The sequence below is a fragment of the Podarcis pityusensis genome (genome assembly GCF_964106645.2).
Source record: "Podarcis pityusensis genome assembly, chromosome: 18".
Classification (NCBI taxonomy): Eukaryota; Metazoa; Chordata; class Lepidosauria; order Squamata; family Lacertidae; genus Podarcis; species Podarcis pityusensis.
In genome coordinates, this window is record NC_138043.1 from 11,640,984 (window position 1) to 11,656,183 (window position 15,200).

General features: G+C 48.3%; 1 protein-coding gene across 3 annotated transcripts in view; it reads right to left on the reverse strand.

Moving 5' to 3' along the window:
• SHD (Src homology 2 domain containing transforming protein D) overlaps positions 1 to 10,044 on the reverse strand; it is a 32,308-nt gene extending 22,264 nt beyond the window's left edge. The window contains exons 1-2 of one of the 3 annotated variants that reach the window (XM_080988616.1): positions 9,361 to 10,044; positions 7,259 to 7,761 (exon numbers count right to left, since the gene is read on the reverse strand). In XM_080988616.1, the coding sequence (XP_080844742.1) occupies positions 7,259 to 7,603 (345 nt within the window). In that variant the 5' untranslated portion in view covers positions 7,604 to 7,761; positions 9,361 to 10,044. The remainder of the gene's footprint in view (positions 1 to 7,258; positions 7,762 to 9,360) is intronic. The other 2 variants (XM_080988614.1, XM_080988615.1) reach the window with 2 other exon arrangements.
• Positions 10,045 to 15,200: the final 5,156 nt, after the last annotated feature.

Consider the following 15,200-nt stretch of genomic DNA (forward strand, 5'->3'; position numbering starts at 1 on the left):
TCCACCTGGAAATTCAGGCCCTGCACCTGCCACTAGGAGTGGGCCTGTCAACCCGGAGACTTCTGTCCATCCCTGGAGGTCTAGTAACCCTACCTAGGGAGAGAAGAGGAGCCTGTCTAGGGCAGCACCTCATTTCTGCCAGTGGCCTTTGAGAAACTCATAAGCAAAGCATGAGTGTCAAGTAAGGACATAGAAAGACAAGAGCCTGCTGGGTTAGGGCAATGGCCCATCTGGTCAGCAGCCTGTTCTCACAGGGGCCAGCCAGAGTCCTCATGCAGGACCGAAGCGTGAGAGCAACGCTCTCCCCTCCTGCAGTTTCCAGCCACTGGGATTCAGAACTGTTGCTGCTTCTGACTGCGGAGGGAGAGCTCAGTCACTATGGCCAGTAGCTGCTGATCCCCTTCTCCCACCCCCAGCCCCTCCCACTCATGGTCTCCATCCACTGGTCTTCAGAGATGTATGTGGCCTCTGACACTAGAGGGAAGAAGAAGAAGAAGAAGAAGAAGAAGAGGAGTTTGGATTTGATATCCCGCTTTATCACTCCCCTTCAGGAGTCTCAAAGCGGCTAACATTCTCCTTTCCCTTCCTCCCCCACAACAAACACTCTGTGGGGTGAGTGGGGCTGAGAGACTTCAGAGAAGTGTGACTGGCCCAAGGTCACCCGGCTGCCGCATGTGGAGGAGCGGAGACGCAAACCCGGTTCCCCAGATCACGAGACTACCGCTCTTAACCACTACATCACACTGGTAAAAAGGTAAAGGTAAAAGACTCCTGGACAGTTAAGTCCAGTCAAAGGTGACTATGGGGTTGCGGCGCTCATCTCGCTTCAGGCCAAGGGAGCTGCCATTTGTCCACAGACAGCTTTCTGGGTCATGTGGCCAGCATGACCAAACCGCGTCTGGCGCATGGAAGACCGTGACGAGTGCCAGAGAGCATGGAAACGCCGTTTGCCTTCCCACCGTAGTGGTACCTATTTATCTCCTTGCACTGGCGTGCTTTTAAACTGCTATGTTGGGAGGAGCTGGGGCAGAGCAAGGAGAGCTCACTCCATCGCAGGGATTCGAACCGCCCACCTTCCGATCAGCAAGCCCATGAGCCTCAGTGGTTTAGACCACAGCGTCATCCGCGTCCTGGCACTAGAGGTACTACATGTCCATCACTAGCTTTCTCCTCCAAGAATTTGTCTTAAGCCCCTTTCAAAGCCATCCAGGCTGGTGGCCACAGATCTTGCGGAAGAGAATTCTACCGGGTGAAGAAGTCATTTCGCCCTGAAACTTCACTGTGTGACCCCACTGGGTGCTAGTAGGATAAAAAAGGGAGAGTAATGCCTCTTTATTCACCTTCATGATGCCCTGAATTGTTTTACCTGCCTCTTTCTGCCCCTCCTTCCTCACCTCTTTTCCAAACCAAAAAGGCCCCAGTGTTGCCCCCTCTTCTCACTGGGGAGTCACTCCCCCCAAAAAATCATTCTGGCCGCCCTTTTCTGAACCTTTTCCAGCTCTGCAATCTCTTTTTTGAGGAGCAAATGCCAGAACTGAAGACACAGCATTCCAAATGCAGCAGCGCCACAGATTTGTATTAAGGGAATTACGATATTGGCAGTTTTATTTTCGATCCCTTTCCTAAGGAGCGAGGCATCCGACATCCCTGGATTTGTAAGGACTTAACCTTCCTGTCTCTGCTGTAGATTTTGCTCCCTCCTTTCCCCCAAAATGTACTGGGCTCTTTTATTTTCTTTTTCTTACTGTCCACATTTCATCTTATATAATGTTTGCTTTTGGGGCTGCCGGATTATGTGAATTGCCTTTGTGTTAAAATTATTTACAAATAGAAAAGACAATAAAAAGAAGTTTTAGAAAACAAACACTGCTGCCAGGTTCATTGGAGCGCCTTTTAAAAACTGATCAATAGATTTTGAACCAGTTAAATTAATCAGCTAAACGCTGCAGTCCTAATTTCCTTGCTACACCACAGCTTCTAAAATAGGAGCTGCCATTGCCATAGGGAGAAGAGCAGATCACAGCCTAAAGGTGCTAGATTGATTTTCTTCCTTAGAGGACTGGAAAAGTAAGGTCTTGTGGCACTTACCCAACTTCCTGTCTCTGGGGGGGAAGAAACAGGTTCAGCAGGCTTTTGTGTTGTTTCCCAAAACCTCCACAACCTGTTTCCCCCAAAGAATACTGGAACTGTGGCTTGTCAAGGGTGCTGGGAACCGCAGCTCTTGGAGGGGTAAACTACAGTTCCCAGGATCCACATGTGGTGTGGATGCAGACCAGGTATGGAGACTCTCCAGATGTTGGCAGACTGAGCCCCAATTCCCATCAGCCCCAACACACCTGGAAGGAAGAAGTCAGACATCCGGAAGGCCACAAGTTTCCCCATCCCTGCCTTAGAGTAAGAATTCGCAGAATACTCCATGCCTTTTTAGAAAAGGTGAAAGGCTGCGTGGACAGAGAAGGCCTTGCAAACTCACGCTTCTCTCTTTTGGACCATGTTGCAGATTTTCTTTCCTCAGTGACCACTCGAATTGCCAGGTCAGGAGCATCCAGGACCCTGAGATTTCAGGGCCAAAACCTGGGACTCTGGGGAGACTGCTGGTGGCGTCATGGAGGAAGGTCTACACACACTTTGCAACCCTCTCCTCCTCTGGAACCCTGCCCAGTTCTTTTCCTGTGCTGGCCCAACTGCGCTGGCTGCCAATTAGTTTCCGGGCCCAATTCGAAGTGCTGGTTTGAACCTCAAGGACCGCTTCTCCCCATATGAACTGACCCTGCCATCATCCTCCGAGACCCTTTTCCATGTGCCTCCTCCACAAATTGTCTGGAGAGAACAGGGCCTTTTCCACAATGGCTCCCCATTTGTGGAATGATCTCCCCAAGGAGGTTCGCCTTTGGCTGATTGACAACCGATGCCCTTTTGAATGTGATGTGGAAGGGGAAATTATTGGTTTGTTTTGCTTCATATTTTCCTTATATACTTTGTGTTTTTCATATTGTAATTTTATGTTGTGGACAATCCTGAGATCTGCAGGTACAGTGGACGCTCAGGTTGAGAACATAATCCGTGTGGGAGGCATGTTCGCAACCCGCAGTCAAGGGTCGTGATTCAGCGCTTCTGTGCATAGCGCGATTTAGTACTTCTGCGCATGCGCGCGCACCAAAACCTGGAAGTAACCTGTTCTGGTACTTCCAGGTTCAGCACGGTGCGCAACCCGAAAATGCACAACCTGAAGCGTCTGTAACCCGAGGTATGACTGTATAGGACTGTATACAAATAACGATGATAATTTGCTTGTGTGCTTCCTCCTCATGGAATCATAGACATATAGAACTGGAAGGTGCCCTGAGAGTCCTCTACTCCAACCCCCACAAGGCAGGAATGTCAACGGAAGCATCCATGACGGATGGCCACCCAACCTCTGCCTGAAAACCTCCAACAAAGGAGAGTCCACCACCTCCGAAGGCTGTCTGTTCCACTGTCAGGCGGCTGTCACCATCAGGAAGTCCTTCTGAATGGTCGCTCAGAATCTCCTGTCCTGTCCTTTGAATCTCTTAGTTCGGGTCCCAGCCTCTGGAGCAGCAGAAAATAAGCTTGCTCCATCTTCCATGTGACAGCCCTTTAGATGGGTCTACTCTGAGTCAAATTTAATTAGCTGCAGACAGTGAGGCTAATGAGGACACAAAGTCCACAGGGGAAAGGTACAAAGAGGAGCCTGTGATCTTCTTCCTAGGGTGCAAAATTATTTGTTAAACACCTGCCTCTGCCTATCTGAGAGATATAAAGAGGGGTGAAGGGAATCCCTCCAGGGCAATTAGCACCTCCTGTGAATCACTGCTGTTCAAAAAGAGAAAGAAAAAACCCACACCAGCTTAGCTGAAAATGTTCACTTGGCAGAAAAGAGAGAGAGAAACCAGAACTTTGCTTTAATTGTCTGTTTTCCCTGCCTCGCACATTGCCATGCACACAGCGCTCCTGGGATTACTGGACGTGGTCAAGAGCATCGCCTCAGACTTCACCAGGAAAAAGTGCACCTCGTTGCATTTCTGGCAAGGAAGCTCATTGCATGCCAGCAGCACCAGCAGAGTTCTGGAAGGCTCTCCCACAGAGCCAGCTGGGAGGAGTGGCTAGAGAGCTGGCTGGCTGGGAGAGACCAGGGTTCAAATCCCTAACTTGGTCATATGGCCGACTTTGGGCCACAGTCACCGTCTCCCAGTCTAGGGTTGTTATGCGGATGGGAAGAGAGCCATTTCCGCCCTCTTAAGCTCCTTGGAGGGAGGAGAGAGGGACACAAATGTGACAAATAAACAACAAAATAAATAATATATATGGATCTGAATGACTGATATGATAAAATCTGGCATATAGCCTTGCTGAGGGAACTCTCTCATCAGCCGCATGTGACAAGGGGGAAACAGAAAGAGACCATTTGTGGCCATTCAGTCTCCATTCAGTCATTCATTTATGAGAAAAGGCAAGTAAGAGGGGACTTGATAGAAGTTTAGCCATGGGGAAGAGAAAACTGAGAGGTGACATGCGAGCCATCTTCAAGTATCTGAACATGGGTCAGCAAACTAAGGCCCGGGGGCCAGATCTGGCCCAATTGCCTCCTGGATCCGGCTCGCAGACGGTCCAGGAATCGTTGCATGGATCGGCATGGAGCGGATTCTGATCATTCGGGCTGTGCCATTCCCCCCCCCCACACACACCCCGTGGCGGCGCCTCTTCCCTCCCTCCTCCTGGCTTCTCCCTGCCCTGCCTAGAGGAGGAAGGGGGCTGGGCTTTGTTGGTGCCAGCCCCTCTCCGGAGCCCTTTTGCACGCCACTCATCATCCCTCCTCTGCCATCATCCCTGCTACTCGCAAGACACAGGAGCCATGGCTGGCTGAGTGCCCCTCTTGAGCCGCCACCATTTAAAGCAGCCCCTCTCAGGAGCCCCTTCGCATGCCGCTCGTTGTCCCTCGTTCATTTCCCCCCCCCAAAAAAACAGTCCGGCCCCCCACAAGGTCTGAGGGACAGTGGACCAGCCCCCTGCTGAAAAAAAATGCCAACCCCTGGCATAGAAGATGGAGCAATTTTTCTTTGGGGGGGGGGAGGATGCAAACCCATGGATTCAAATGATGAAGAAAGAAATTCCAACTCAACATTAGGAAGAATTTCCTGCTGGTAAGAGCCATTTGACAGTTGACAGACACCATCAGAAGGTAGTGGACTTTTCTTTGCTGGAGGTTTTAAAGCAGAGTTCAGATGACCATCTGTCCAAGATGACCCTTTTCTATGATTCTAAGAGGCATCATCTGGCAGCAGTAGTGTTTTGGCTGCACTTGAACCACAGTTAGGAAGGTCTCCCAAGGAAATGGCATATTCCCTCCTGCTGAATCATTAGCACAGCAAAGATATCTTTCCTATTCCAAAAAGTAAAAACCAAAAAGGAAAATGGCCCACCTGTTTCAAACTGAGGCGACTTTTCTTCTAGATAATGGCAGGATTTTTTATCACGCACTTACGCCTCAGCCTTGAATCAGCTGCAAACCTACAGAACTTTTTATGGCTTCAAAGCCAAAAGGGATGCTAGGAATTGCAGCTTCCTGTGAAGGCCCAGAGCTTGCAGAGAACGCTTGAAGCAATGGCATAAGCCAGCTTCCTCTGCTCCTGTTTAAATCAACCCTGGGTTTAATGAGGACTAGGATCTTACTTTCAGGGGAAGGGCCATCACTCAGTGGCACACTTTGCATGCAAAAGGTTCCAGACTGGCAGAAAGTGGTCTATTCAAGGTTCACATGTCTTTGCTATAAACCGCGGATCAGCACAGCACCTGGCAGAAGCAAGATTTGAACCCAGCTCCTCCTGATTTGCAGCTGCGATGCTACGCCACCTTTTCAGTTCCAGCTTTTCTTGAGGACTAGAATCATAAACAAGTCACCAGCATAACAGCTCATCCTAAGATTGGCTGCCTCAGCTCTTGATGACCAGAGCATCTGCGTTGTTGACCTGCACGTCTAAATAACCTGCCGTGGATCAAATTTCACAGACTTAACTTTTTCCCATCTCCTAAAATACTTTTTTTTGTTGTTTAAAAAATAAGTTGACTTGTACATGTATACAAGGATCCGTCATTAATTTGCCCTGGGTCACCACTGCATATTTTATTGTCCAGTAGATTTTTACTGATGCTTTGCACACAGACAACCCAAGGATCCTGGAAACCATAGTTTAGCAGTGTTTGAAATTAGCCAGGCGCCAGCTGCATTTTGCACCTGGCTTTCAACCACTTCTGACCACGTGAAGATGCCCAGGTGCCAGGATGGCGCCTGACCCCTCCCCCATCTGGGGATCCCTGGATCGGGACTGTTTTCACACACTAGAACCCCATCCTGTAGAATTCTATCCATTATATTTTATTTGCACAATCGGAATGAATTTCAGGAACCAAAATGCTTTTTCTGTGCAGCCTGAGCAGGAGCAGGGAACAAAGTTATAGTGAATTGTTGTCACTTGTCTGCCCTGCTCAGAGCTGAGAAGCCTATTCCTGCGTTATGAATGGTCCGTGTCACCATTAAGAAAAAGAGGTCAATAGATATGTGGACTGGATAAAGTGAGTTTTCTTCTCAAAGTTCCCAAAGCTCTTATCCTACCTCAAGGTTGTCATCTGCACTAGCCAGATGTTTAACTGAGAATCAATCACAGTCAGTCCATCGTTTGAAAAATAAGATTTTAGAGTCGTCTTGCCCCCAAATGGCAACTAGACGTTCGATTTTGCTTACTGAAACCTAGCTTATATATCTGAGGTTTTTTACACTGGTTAAGGGTGCTGGGAATTGTAGCTTGCGGTAAACTATAGTTCCCAGGTTTTTATGGGGCGTGTTTTTTTTATTGACCACCACCTTGGAGAACTGCAAGGAAGGCAGTATAAAAAGGCTTCCATACCTGAAACAGTTAAGTGCCAATCATCAAATGCCTGGGAACCAAGTAAGATTACTTGTCTGTGTTTGAATGAATGCTTCAAAGCCACCCTTTGAATTGGAAAAGTTAGCTTTGTAGATTTCAGTCCACCCTTTGGCATCCCCAGAAACACACCATTTCTTACACCAAATCAGTTCCGTAGTTATGAGGACCAGAAACTTAGTATTTTGCGGGGTGGGGGAGGGGAGGGAGAGAGACTTGCAAAAATTAGGATGTGCAAGATTGCATTTAAGAACCGTGCTGCAAAACGGCACAGATCCTGGGGGTTGCTTGCAAAAGGGGCCTTGTGTTTCACATACCTGATCTGGCTGGGTTGTCACCTCCTCAGCCGCCAAGAGGGCTTTGCTCCTGTTCAGGTCAGAAGCTTCCACTTTGATGAGCCTGTGCTTGGGGGAGCCATACTTCCCTTCCAAACTGACTCCTGCAGCAGCAGCAGCAGCAGCAGCAGCAACCCCTTTGTTTGGGGACCCTTCTGAGTCCGGATCAGGCTTCCCGTTGCCATCTTCGTAGGGATCCTCAAAATCCAAGCTCTTCTGAGCTCGGTAGGCTTTCAAGATCTCACTTTCGGTGTAATCTGGTTTGGGGGGCTGTGGGGGAGACCTCCTGCTCCCAAAACTCAAGTAATCCTTAAACCACTTGGCCATTTGTCCCCCTTGCCCAACGACAAAGCCGCTGATCCCTCTTGGCAGAAGACGCCAAGCCTGGAAGGAGAAAGGAGTCTCCAACGGCACCCAGCTAATCCTTCATGGGTCAACGTGATTCATAATCCAAATCAGGAGTCGTCCGCCTTGTCTGCACCTGCCTTTAAGAGATGGGAGAGAAAAAGAGCAGCAGTTCTGGTGTTATTACAATCTGAAATATACCCAGTTGAAAAAGACATTCTGGCTTTCTGTAATCCTGTGTTCTCTGTAATCCAAGCGTGTCTGATGGTGTTGTGAGGGCGGGGAGGGGGGGGACTGAAAGCAACCTCAACCCACATGCCATCAGCTCAGGGAGGAATTACTCCTGTCCTGGGGGGAAATAAGATATCTGGAGCATAACTGAGGTTAGTGGCTTAAGAGGCTGACCTACAAATCAGGAGACTGTGTGTTCATTGCAGATTTGGGCAGGTCATTATCTCACCCCCCCCCCACTCCTAAATATGACCTACCTCACTGGGTTGTTGTGGGGATATGACTGACATAAATCACTCTGGACAACCCGGGGGGGGGTGCTCCAAAATGTGGCCCAGGTGCCAGACCTCATCTCTGCCCAGGTCTGGCCTGCCTTAAGCACACTCTCAACCTCCGGCTTGGAAATATGAGGAGCATCAGACTTGCTGTCTGTTGTTGTCAGGATCACCAAAATAAATACACAGAACCTGATGCATGCAAATCACTCTGAACTAGAAGTTTTGCGATGCACTATCCATTTCAAGTCAAGGTTTCTTGCACAGGAAAATGATTCTGATGGATCTCACCTCTGGGCTTTTAGGTATCAATGCCCAAATGGAGGCAGAGGAGACACAGTAAATGGTTATTTAGTAGGGAAATTAATCACTAGGCACCCCCCACCCCCCCTCCCCAGAGACCCACATTCTCAAGCTTTGCAAAATATAAAGTTACATCTCTATGCTGCCTGTCTCAGCCAAAGTTTTTTTTCCTCTCCTCAAAAATGTCCAAAGAATGAGTTTTATATTTGGGGAAGGGGCTTTGATGCATTCAATTCTAACTGAAAATACTGTATATCAGACCAGCCACAACACACACACAAACCAACCTTCCAAACCCCACAGTTCGTAATGGACACACCAGAAGAGAAACTCCAGTGAGCTCACTGGGGCTTACTCCTGAGTAAGCATGCAAGAGAAGCAGGCTGGTAGCAATCATCCTAGAACTGAGGGCGGCTTACTTCAGAGTAGATCTGCTAGATTGAGGAACACCCCCCCCCCAAGACGAGCACCTCCACAGACAGCCTCGTTTGGGTCAAAAGGTAGCTCCCTCCCCCAAAGAGTTTTAGGATTATAGCCAAGAAAATTTTACTCAGAGTAGACCCACTGAAAGTAATGGGCCTAAATTAGGCACGTGCCTTAATTTCAATGGGGAGACTCTGAGCAGGACCTTATTTACGAGGCAGAATTCTAGACGCGTCTACTCAGAGGTAAGCCCAGTTGAACTCAGGGCTTTTACTCTCAAGTAAACTGCAGCCTTAATCAAAATTCCTTTTTAAAAAAAAAAGCCCTAAAAGGGGTTTAGGATACTAAGGTCTTACTAAGGTCGTTCTGACCTACTCAGAATCAAGTCCCACTGATTTCAATGGGGTTTACTCCCAAGTAAGGATCTGTAGGATTGTAGCCTTAATTTTTAAGTATTTACTTTGTTCAGAATGAATGGGGGGAAAGAGAGAGAAATAAGTCATTTACCAGTTTCTTTTGATCCGAGGGGAAATTCAGCCAAAGGTGATTTTCTGGGGTAAAAACATATTTATTATTCGAAAATGAAAACAAACGCCGCACCATTTAAGGACTCATCCAAAACCCCTTCCAGGATCAGCCAGTCCTATTCCTGCGGGTCCAGGCACCTCCTTCAAGTCCATTCACACAAAGTTGAGGAGTTATTCTTATTATTTGAAAAATAAATTTGTAGAGGAGATCAAAACGACCGTCTTCTTTCCCCTTCTTTGTCCGTACCGGCTCTCCTAGTTTTATTACCACCCCCCCAAAAAAAATGCAAACAAAAACCTTCCTTTCCTGATTTATGTCCCCTGCTAGCAATATTCTTTGGGGGCGAAGATAACACAGGGAGAAAATGAAGATGGATCCAATCAGCTCCTAATCCGGGCAGACCCTCCTGCAAATCAAAAGCAACATTGTCCCACCACTCTGCGGAGAGGCAGGCGAAGGCACACGCCATCCCATAATTTTGCTAGTCTGTGGCTGGTGGCGCTTCCATTGATCTGTTGCAAAGAGAGCCCAAAACAAAACACACAAAGCGAGAGAGAGCGAGCAGGGATCTTTCTTTGGAAGGGAAGAAGAAAAGATGGGGAGGAAGGAGGGGGGAAGAAAAAGAAATTAAAAAATGCTCCTCAGCCAACCAAGCCCCTTTGCGGGCTCCCCGCTCCCCACCCCTTTTTCCGAGGGAGATCTGCAAAAGCTGGTCTGGAGAAGCAGAAACTTTCAGCTGAGTAGCTGCTCTGGGTTGCAATATTTCGAGATGCCTTTTTTTAAGGGGGGGGGGAGCCTTACTCCGCTGGGGATTATCCAGATGTGGGGGGGGGTCCTCGGCTGGGGATTATGCAGAGATGTTCCGCAGCACCCTCAACCAGCCCTAAAATAACAACAAGCAAAGACGCACACTGTATTTGGTACCTTTTTCTTAGTAAACCTTCCTGCTGTGTGTGTGTGTGTGTGGTGCATGTGTGTATCTAAATATGATGATGATGATGATGATGATGAAAACACACACAAACTTCTTTTTCACTTTTTTGGTCTTGCTGCTTTGGGTTTATATTGGAAAATATAGCTTAAAAATGAAAGATCTGGGGATGATTCAGAGATATTTCCCGCTTGTTGTGTGTGTGTAAATATATTGTTGTTGTTATTATTATTCTTAATCGAACACACACACAAGCCCAGTCAAACCTACCAGATGTAAACAGCAGCAGCTCAGATCTCAAAGCAGCAGAGAAAAAGGAATGAAGGGGAAAGAAGAAAAGGAGGAATCTTTTCTCTTTCCTCCCATTTTTCTCTCTTTCTTGGGAAATTGCAAGCTTCAAAGGGGGGGGGGGTAACAGGTTGCTGGTATTTTTTTGGTGGTTTTTTTTTGAAAACGATTTGGAAAGGGAGAGGGAGGAGAAGGGGAAAGAAAGGGGGAATCTGGGGAGGGCGATTGCTGTCTCTGCAGCTCAGGAGAGGAGCATCTTTTGCACGACGCGACATAGCAGCGCTTAACTCGAAGGAGTTTTATTTTTTCTAAGCCCCCCCCCTTGCATATTTTCATTGAAGCCTGGGTTGCGGGGGGAGGAGGAGAGTGAAGGTTAAAGAGTCCTTCAGCTTCGGTGGGTTTAGCGTAGGGGGGGGGAGAAGCCATCATCCAGCCGCCCCCCCCGGTTCCTTTGCAGTTATTTTTTATTTCGATGGTGGGTGGGTGGAAATTAGCTTTTATTTAAAAAACGTAATGAACATTTGCTTGGGGGGGGGGCTGTATTTCTGTCTTCCGGCTCCTGGTCTCAACATGGCTTGCAAAAAATAGAAGTCGGTGGGGGGGGGTCAAACTCTCAAGGAGAACAAAGGGTAAAACGTGTGAGTGGGGCAATGAAAACTTGTGCGTTAAACGTGCCTGCCTAGTTCACTGGCCTCCCTTTTCAGAGAGAGGGATCGAGGCCTCTGTGTGTAAGAGAGAGAGAGAGAGAGAGAGAGAGAGAAGGAGGGAAAAGGAAAAAGAGAATCTTTCTGTTTCTCCCTGTGTGAAAGAGTGAGAGAGAAATGTGTGCGTGGAAGAGTTTGCTGAGAGACTGTGTCTTTCTGTCTGTGATGGTGCCAGAGGGGCAGAGGGAGCTTCCCATATACCTGCAGGACCCCATTAAGAAGGGGCAGAAGAGGGCAATTAACATTTTGGCATCTTACCCTAGTCCATTTCACCAGAATAAAACTTTCCCCCTTTTTATTCTACAAGGTGAGGAGAGTGAGGGGGAAACCTTTCAGCCACTTCTCTGCCCTACAATTAATTTTGCGGAGGGGGGGGGGAGAGAAAGAGACCGGCCTCTCTCCCACCAAGAAGCCATTTCCAAATTGGGGGTGGGGGTGGGTTTGAAACTGGTGAAAATGATGGAAGGGGGGAACCATTGGAGATTAAGCAGATTTTTGAAGGATAAGGAAGACCGCACACTCCTACATTAAGTAGCTGGGTTTATGTGGTTCTGTTTAAAATAAGTGAAATAAGAAATTCTTTTAATTCTTTTGATGTACTGGAGTTCTTTTTGTGCACACAACACCCCCCAAAAAGGGACTCTAAAATATTTGAAGAAGTTGTTGTTGACAGAGAAGATCCACCTCTGTTTTGGAGTGAATGCATCTGGGTTTGTACTGCATATGAAATTTCCCAAAGAAAGAAAGAAAGGGAGACTTCATCCTAGAAGAGACGGGGAGAGAGACTAGATTAAGGCATCACAATTGTGTGTGCGACACACACATAGCTATGATGCCTCAATCCATTCTTACAACCCCACTATCCCTTTAAATAGCAAAGGAGGAGAAACATCATATTTCCCAGTAATCTGACCCAACCGTTTCTGGCTCTTGAATGTCACCCGCCTGTTCCTCTTAAGGATGGTGGGCGAAATTGATTGGGAAAGAGGAGGGGGAGGGAAGCTGGTATTGATCGGACTGCGAGGCCCATTCAGCAACCTCACCCCCCCCACTCTCCCCTTAACACTAAACCCCCAGAGAACGGCTCCCCTCTTCCCCTCCCCACTTTGCCTTTAACCATACAGTACTTAATGGGCATTTTGTAGTTTCGATTTCACTCCCCCCACTCCCTTGGGGCAGCTGGGGGGGCTGATATTGACCATCAGATGGGAAAGAGGGGGGGGGATGTCCGCACAGACAGAGGGGAGAGGGGGAAGTCAGAGCTGAGAGATTTTCCAGCCTCATCTTTCGGAGGGGACCCACACACACCACACACACACACACAGCCTGCCTGCCTCTGGTTAGACAGGGGACATTTTGCTCCAGGGATCTCTGCCTTGTAGTTTTTACAACCTTGCTAGGATTTAGAGATAGGTAGATGGATAGACAGGTGGAGAGAGAGATGAACAGATAGATAAGTAGAAAGACAGATAGAGCAGAAGATAGATGAAAGATAGATAGATAGATAGATAGATAGATAGATAGATAGATAGATATAGAAGACTGAGAAATGGATTGGAGAGAGAGAGAGAGAGATGGTTCATTGTCCAAAAAAAGCAGAGATATGGGGAAATAAAAAAGAGGGACACCTGCAGGCAAATGGAGACGGAGAGAGGTGTGTCGGATTGTTTGTTTCAGGCAAGAATTTTTTTTGGGGGGGGGATGAATGGAATTAAAAAGTCTGCACCAAGGATCCAGATACCTTCACTGGCTGTGTGTGTGTGAGAGAGAGATCATCAGAAGATAATAATTCCAAGGTAGCCCAGGGCCTTTCGCCTTGGGAGGGAGACACAGGCCCCCCCCCTGCTTCCTTCTTGGCTGTGCTCTTGCCTCCACAGCTGGAGGGGGGGCTCTTGCCCTGGGGTCCTCTTAGAGGGTTTCCCAGTGGGGCATTTCAGTGGCACTGAGAGAGGCGGATGCCAGACTGGATGAGGCCCCCCCTTATGCCTGATCCAGAAGACTCTGCTTATATTCTTAGGTGTTCTCCCTCCCTTCTCCACAAAACAGGCGGACCAGCAGTAAGAAGAAGGCTCTCTCATTACAGAGTTTGGGTTTGTTTTTTTAACCCCTTACCCATAGGGTTGACCAGATCTGACAATCTCTATTTCTCAGTTTTTTATTCCCCCTCCCCATAGATGTAGCCAGGATTTTTGTTAGGGATCAGGCCTTTGTTAGTGGGGACAGGCCTTTTGTTGGGGGGGCAGAACCTCAGTTAGCCATGTATTTTTTTTATTGGGGGGCAGCCCATGTGTCCTCCCCCCACTCTTTTAAGATCGGCTCTCCTCACTTTCACATCAGCTGGCAATTTTTAAAATAAAACTCCTCATGAAAGTTCATCAGAATCTTAGTGCCTACTACTCAGAAAACATACATTTGTGTAGGCACTTTCCCCTAATATACTCTCTCTCTCTCTCTCTCTCTCTCTCTCTCTTTATTGCAAAGTAGTTGCCCCAAAAATAACACACTTTCACCTGTTATCTGCGCTAATTCCTGGGGATGCCAGGACTGAACCAGGGACCTTTTGCTCCACCGCTGAGCTACAGCCCTGACCTGCTGTGGTCCTTCTCTGTTTCAGACCCTGAACCTGCCTCTGGCCCACAAAGACTGACAGTCTCCACCCTCCTGGTCCCCAACAGACCACGGCTTGGTAGTCTCTTGGCACTACACCATTTAAGTAAATGTTACTGGACTACAACTCCCATCATCCCTACCCGTTGGCCATGCTTTTTGGAGCAGATGCAAGATGGAGTCCCCATCCCTGATGTATAGAGATGCTTACAGACCGATCTCCATTATGGCCAGGCCTCCCGCTGGGTAGGGCAGGAGGGGGGAACCTTTGGGCCTCAGCTCCAAACAACAGCTGCCATCATTCCTGGCCAGGGGTTGGCAACCTAAGGCCAGGGGGCCAGATCCAGCCCAATCGCCTTCTCAATCCGGCCCGCAGACGCTCCAGGAATCAGCGTGTTTTTACAGGAGTAGAATGTGTCCTTTTATTTAAAATGCATCTCTGGGTTATTTGTGGGGCATAGGAATTTGTTCATCCCTCCCCAAATATAGTCTGGCCCTCCACAAGGTCTGAGGGACAGTGGACCGGCCCCCTGTTGAAAAAGTTTGCTGACCCCTGGCCCTGGCCATTGGCCATGCTTGCTTAGGCTGATGGGAGTTGGAGTCCAGTATAAAGGGAGGGCCAAAGATTCCCAGTACCTGATTTAAGAACTTAATTATGTGGTTGGTTCAGGTTTGTTGGTTTGTTTGTTTTTAAAAGATTAAAATTTCTCTCTGGGCTGCAGCTGCATGGGCTGGATGTGGTTGGTGGGAAGATGGTCAGAAAAGTCACCTGTGTCGGCATCTGTCTCTCGAGAGACAATGCAGTGCGCCTCTGCGGTTGTGCTAGCAGCACCCAAGTGCCCTCCCAGGGATGCAAGCCTGGGCAGTGCGCATGGAGGTCATGGGTCACCCAGATGACAAGATGGGGTCCAAAGGAAAACGCCACCCAACCGCCTTAGGGACTGGGGTAGAGTTGACTCCTGAGCCTTTTCCTCTCCCGAAGATGTTCTACAAGGCAGCGGAGGTAGAGGACCAGAGTTTTCCTTCTCTGAGATGGGCTCGCTTCCCAGGTGGATGAGCCCCGTCCGCCCTCTCTGGGCAGGCGAGTGAAATTGATTGTGCCCGAAATTACTTGGGAAGCTGGTTCAGTCAATTCCACAACTCTCTTCGTTGAACTGCATGGGGAAGATTTCATACAGAATTAGAAAAATGTACAGAATGTTGGGGTGGTCCTTTGCATGGGCAACAATGAGGCAAAATGCAGTGAGTTGTGTGTGGAGCAGCATTGTGGGCCGTGGCACGTGCTTCAG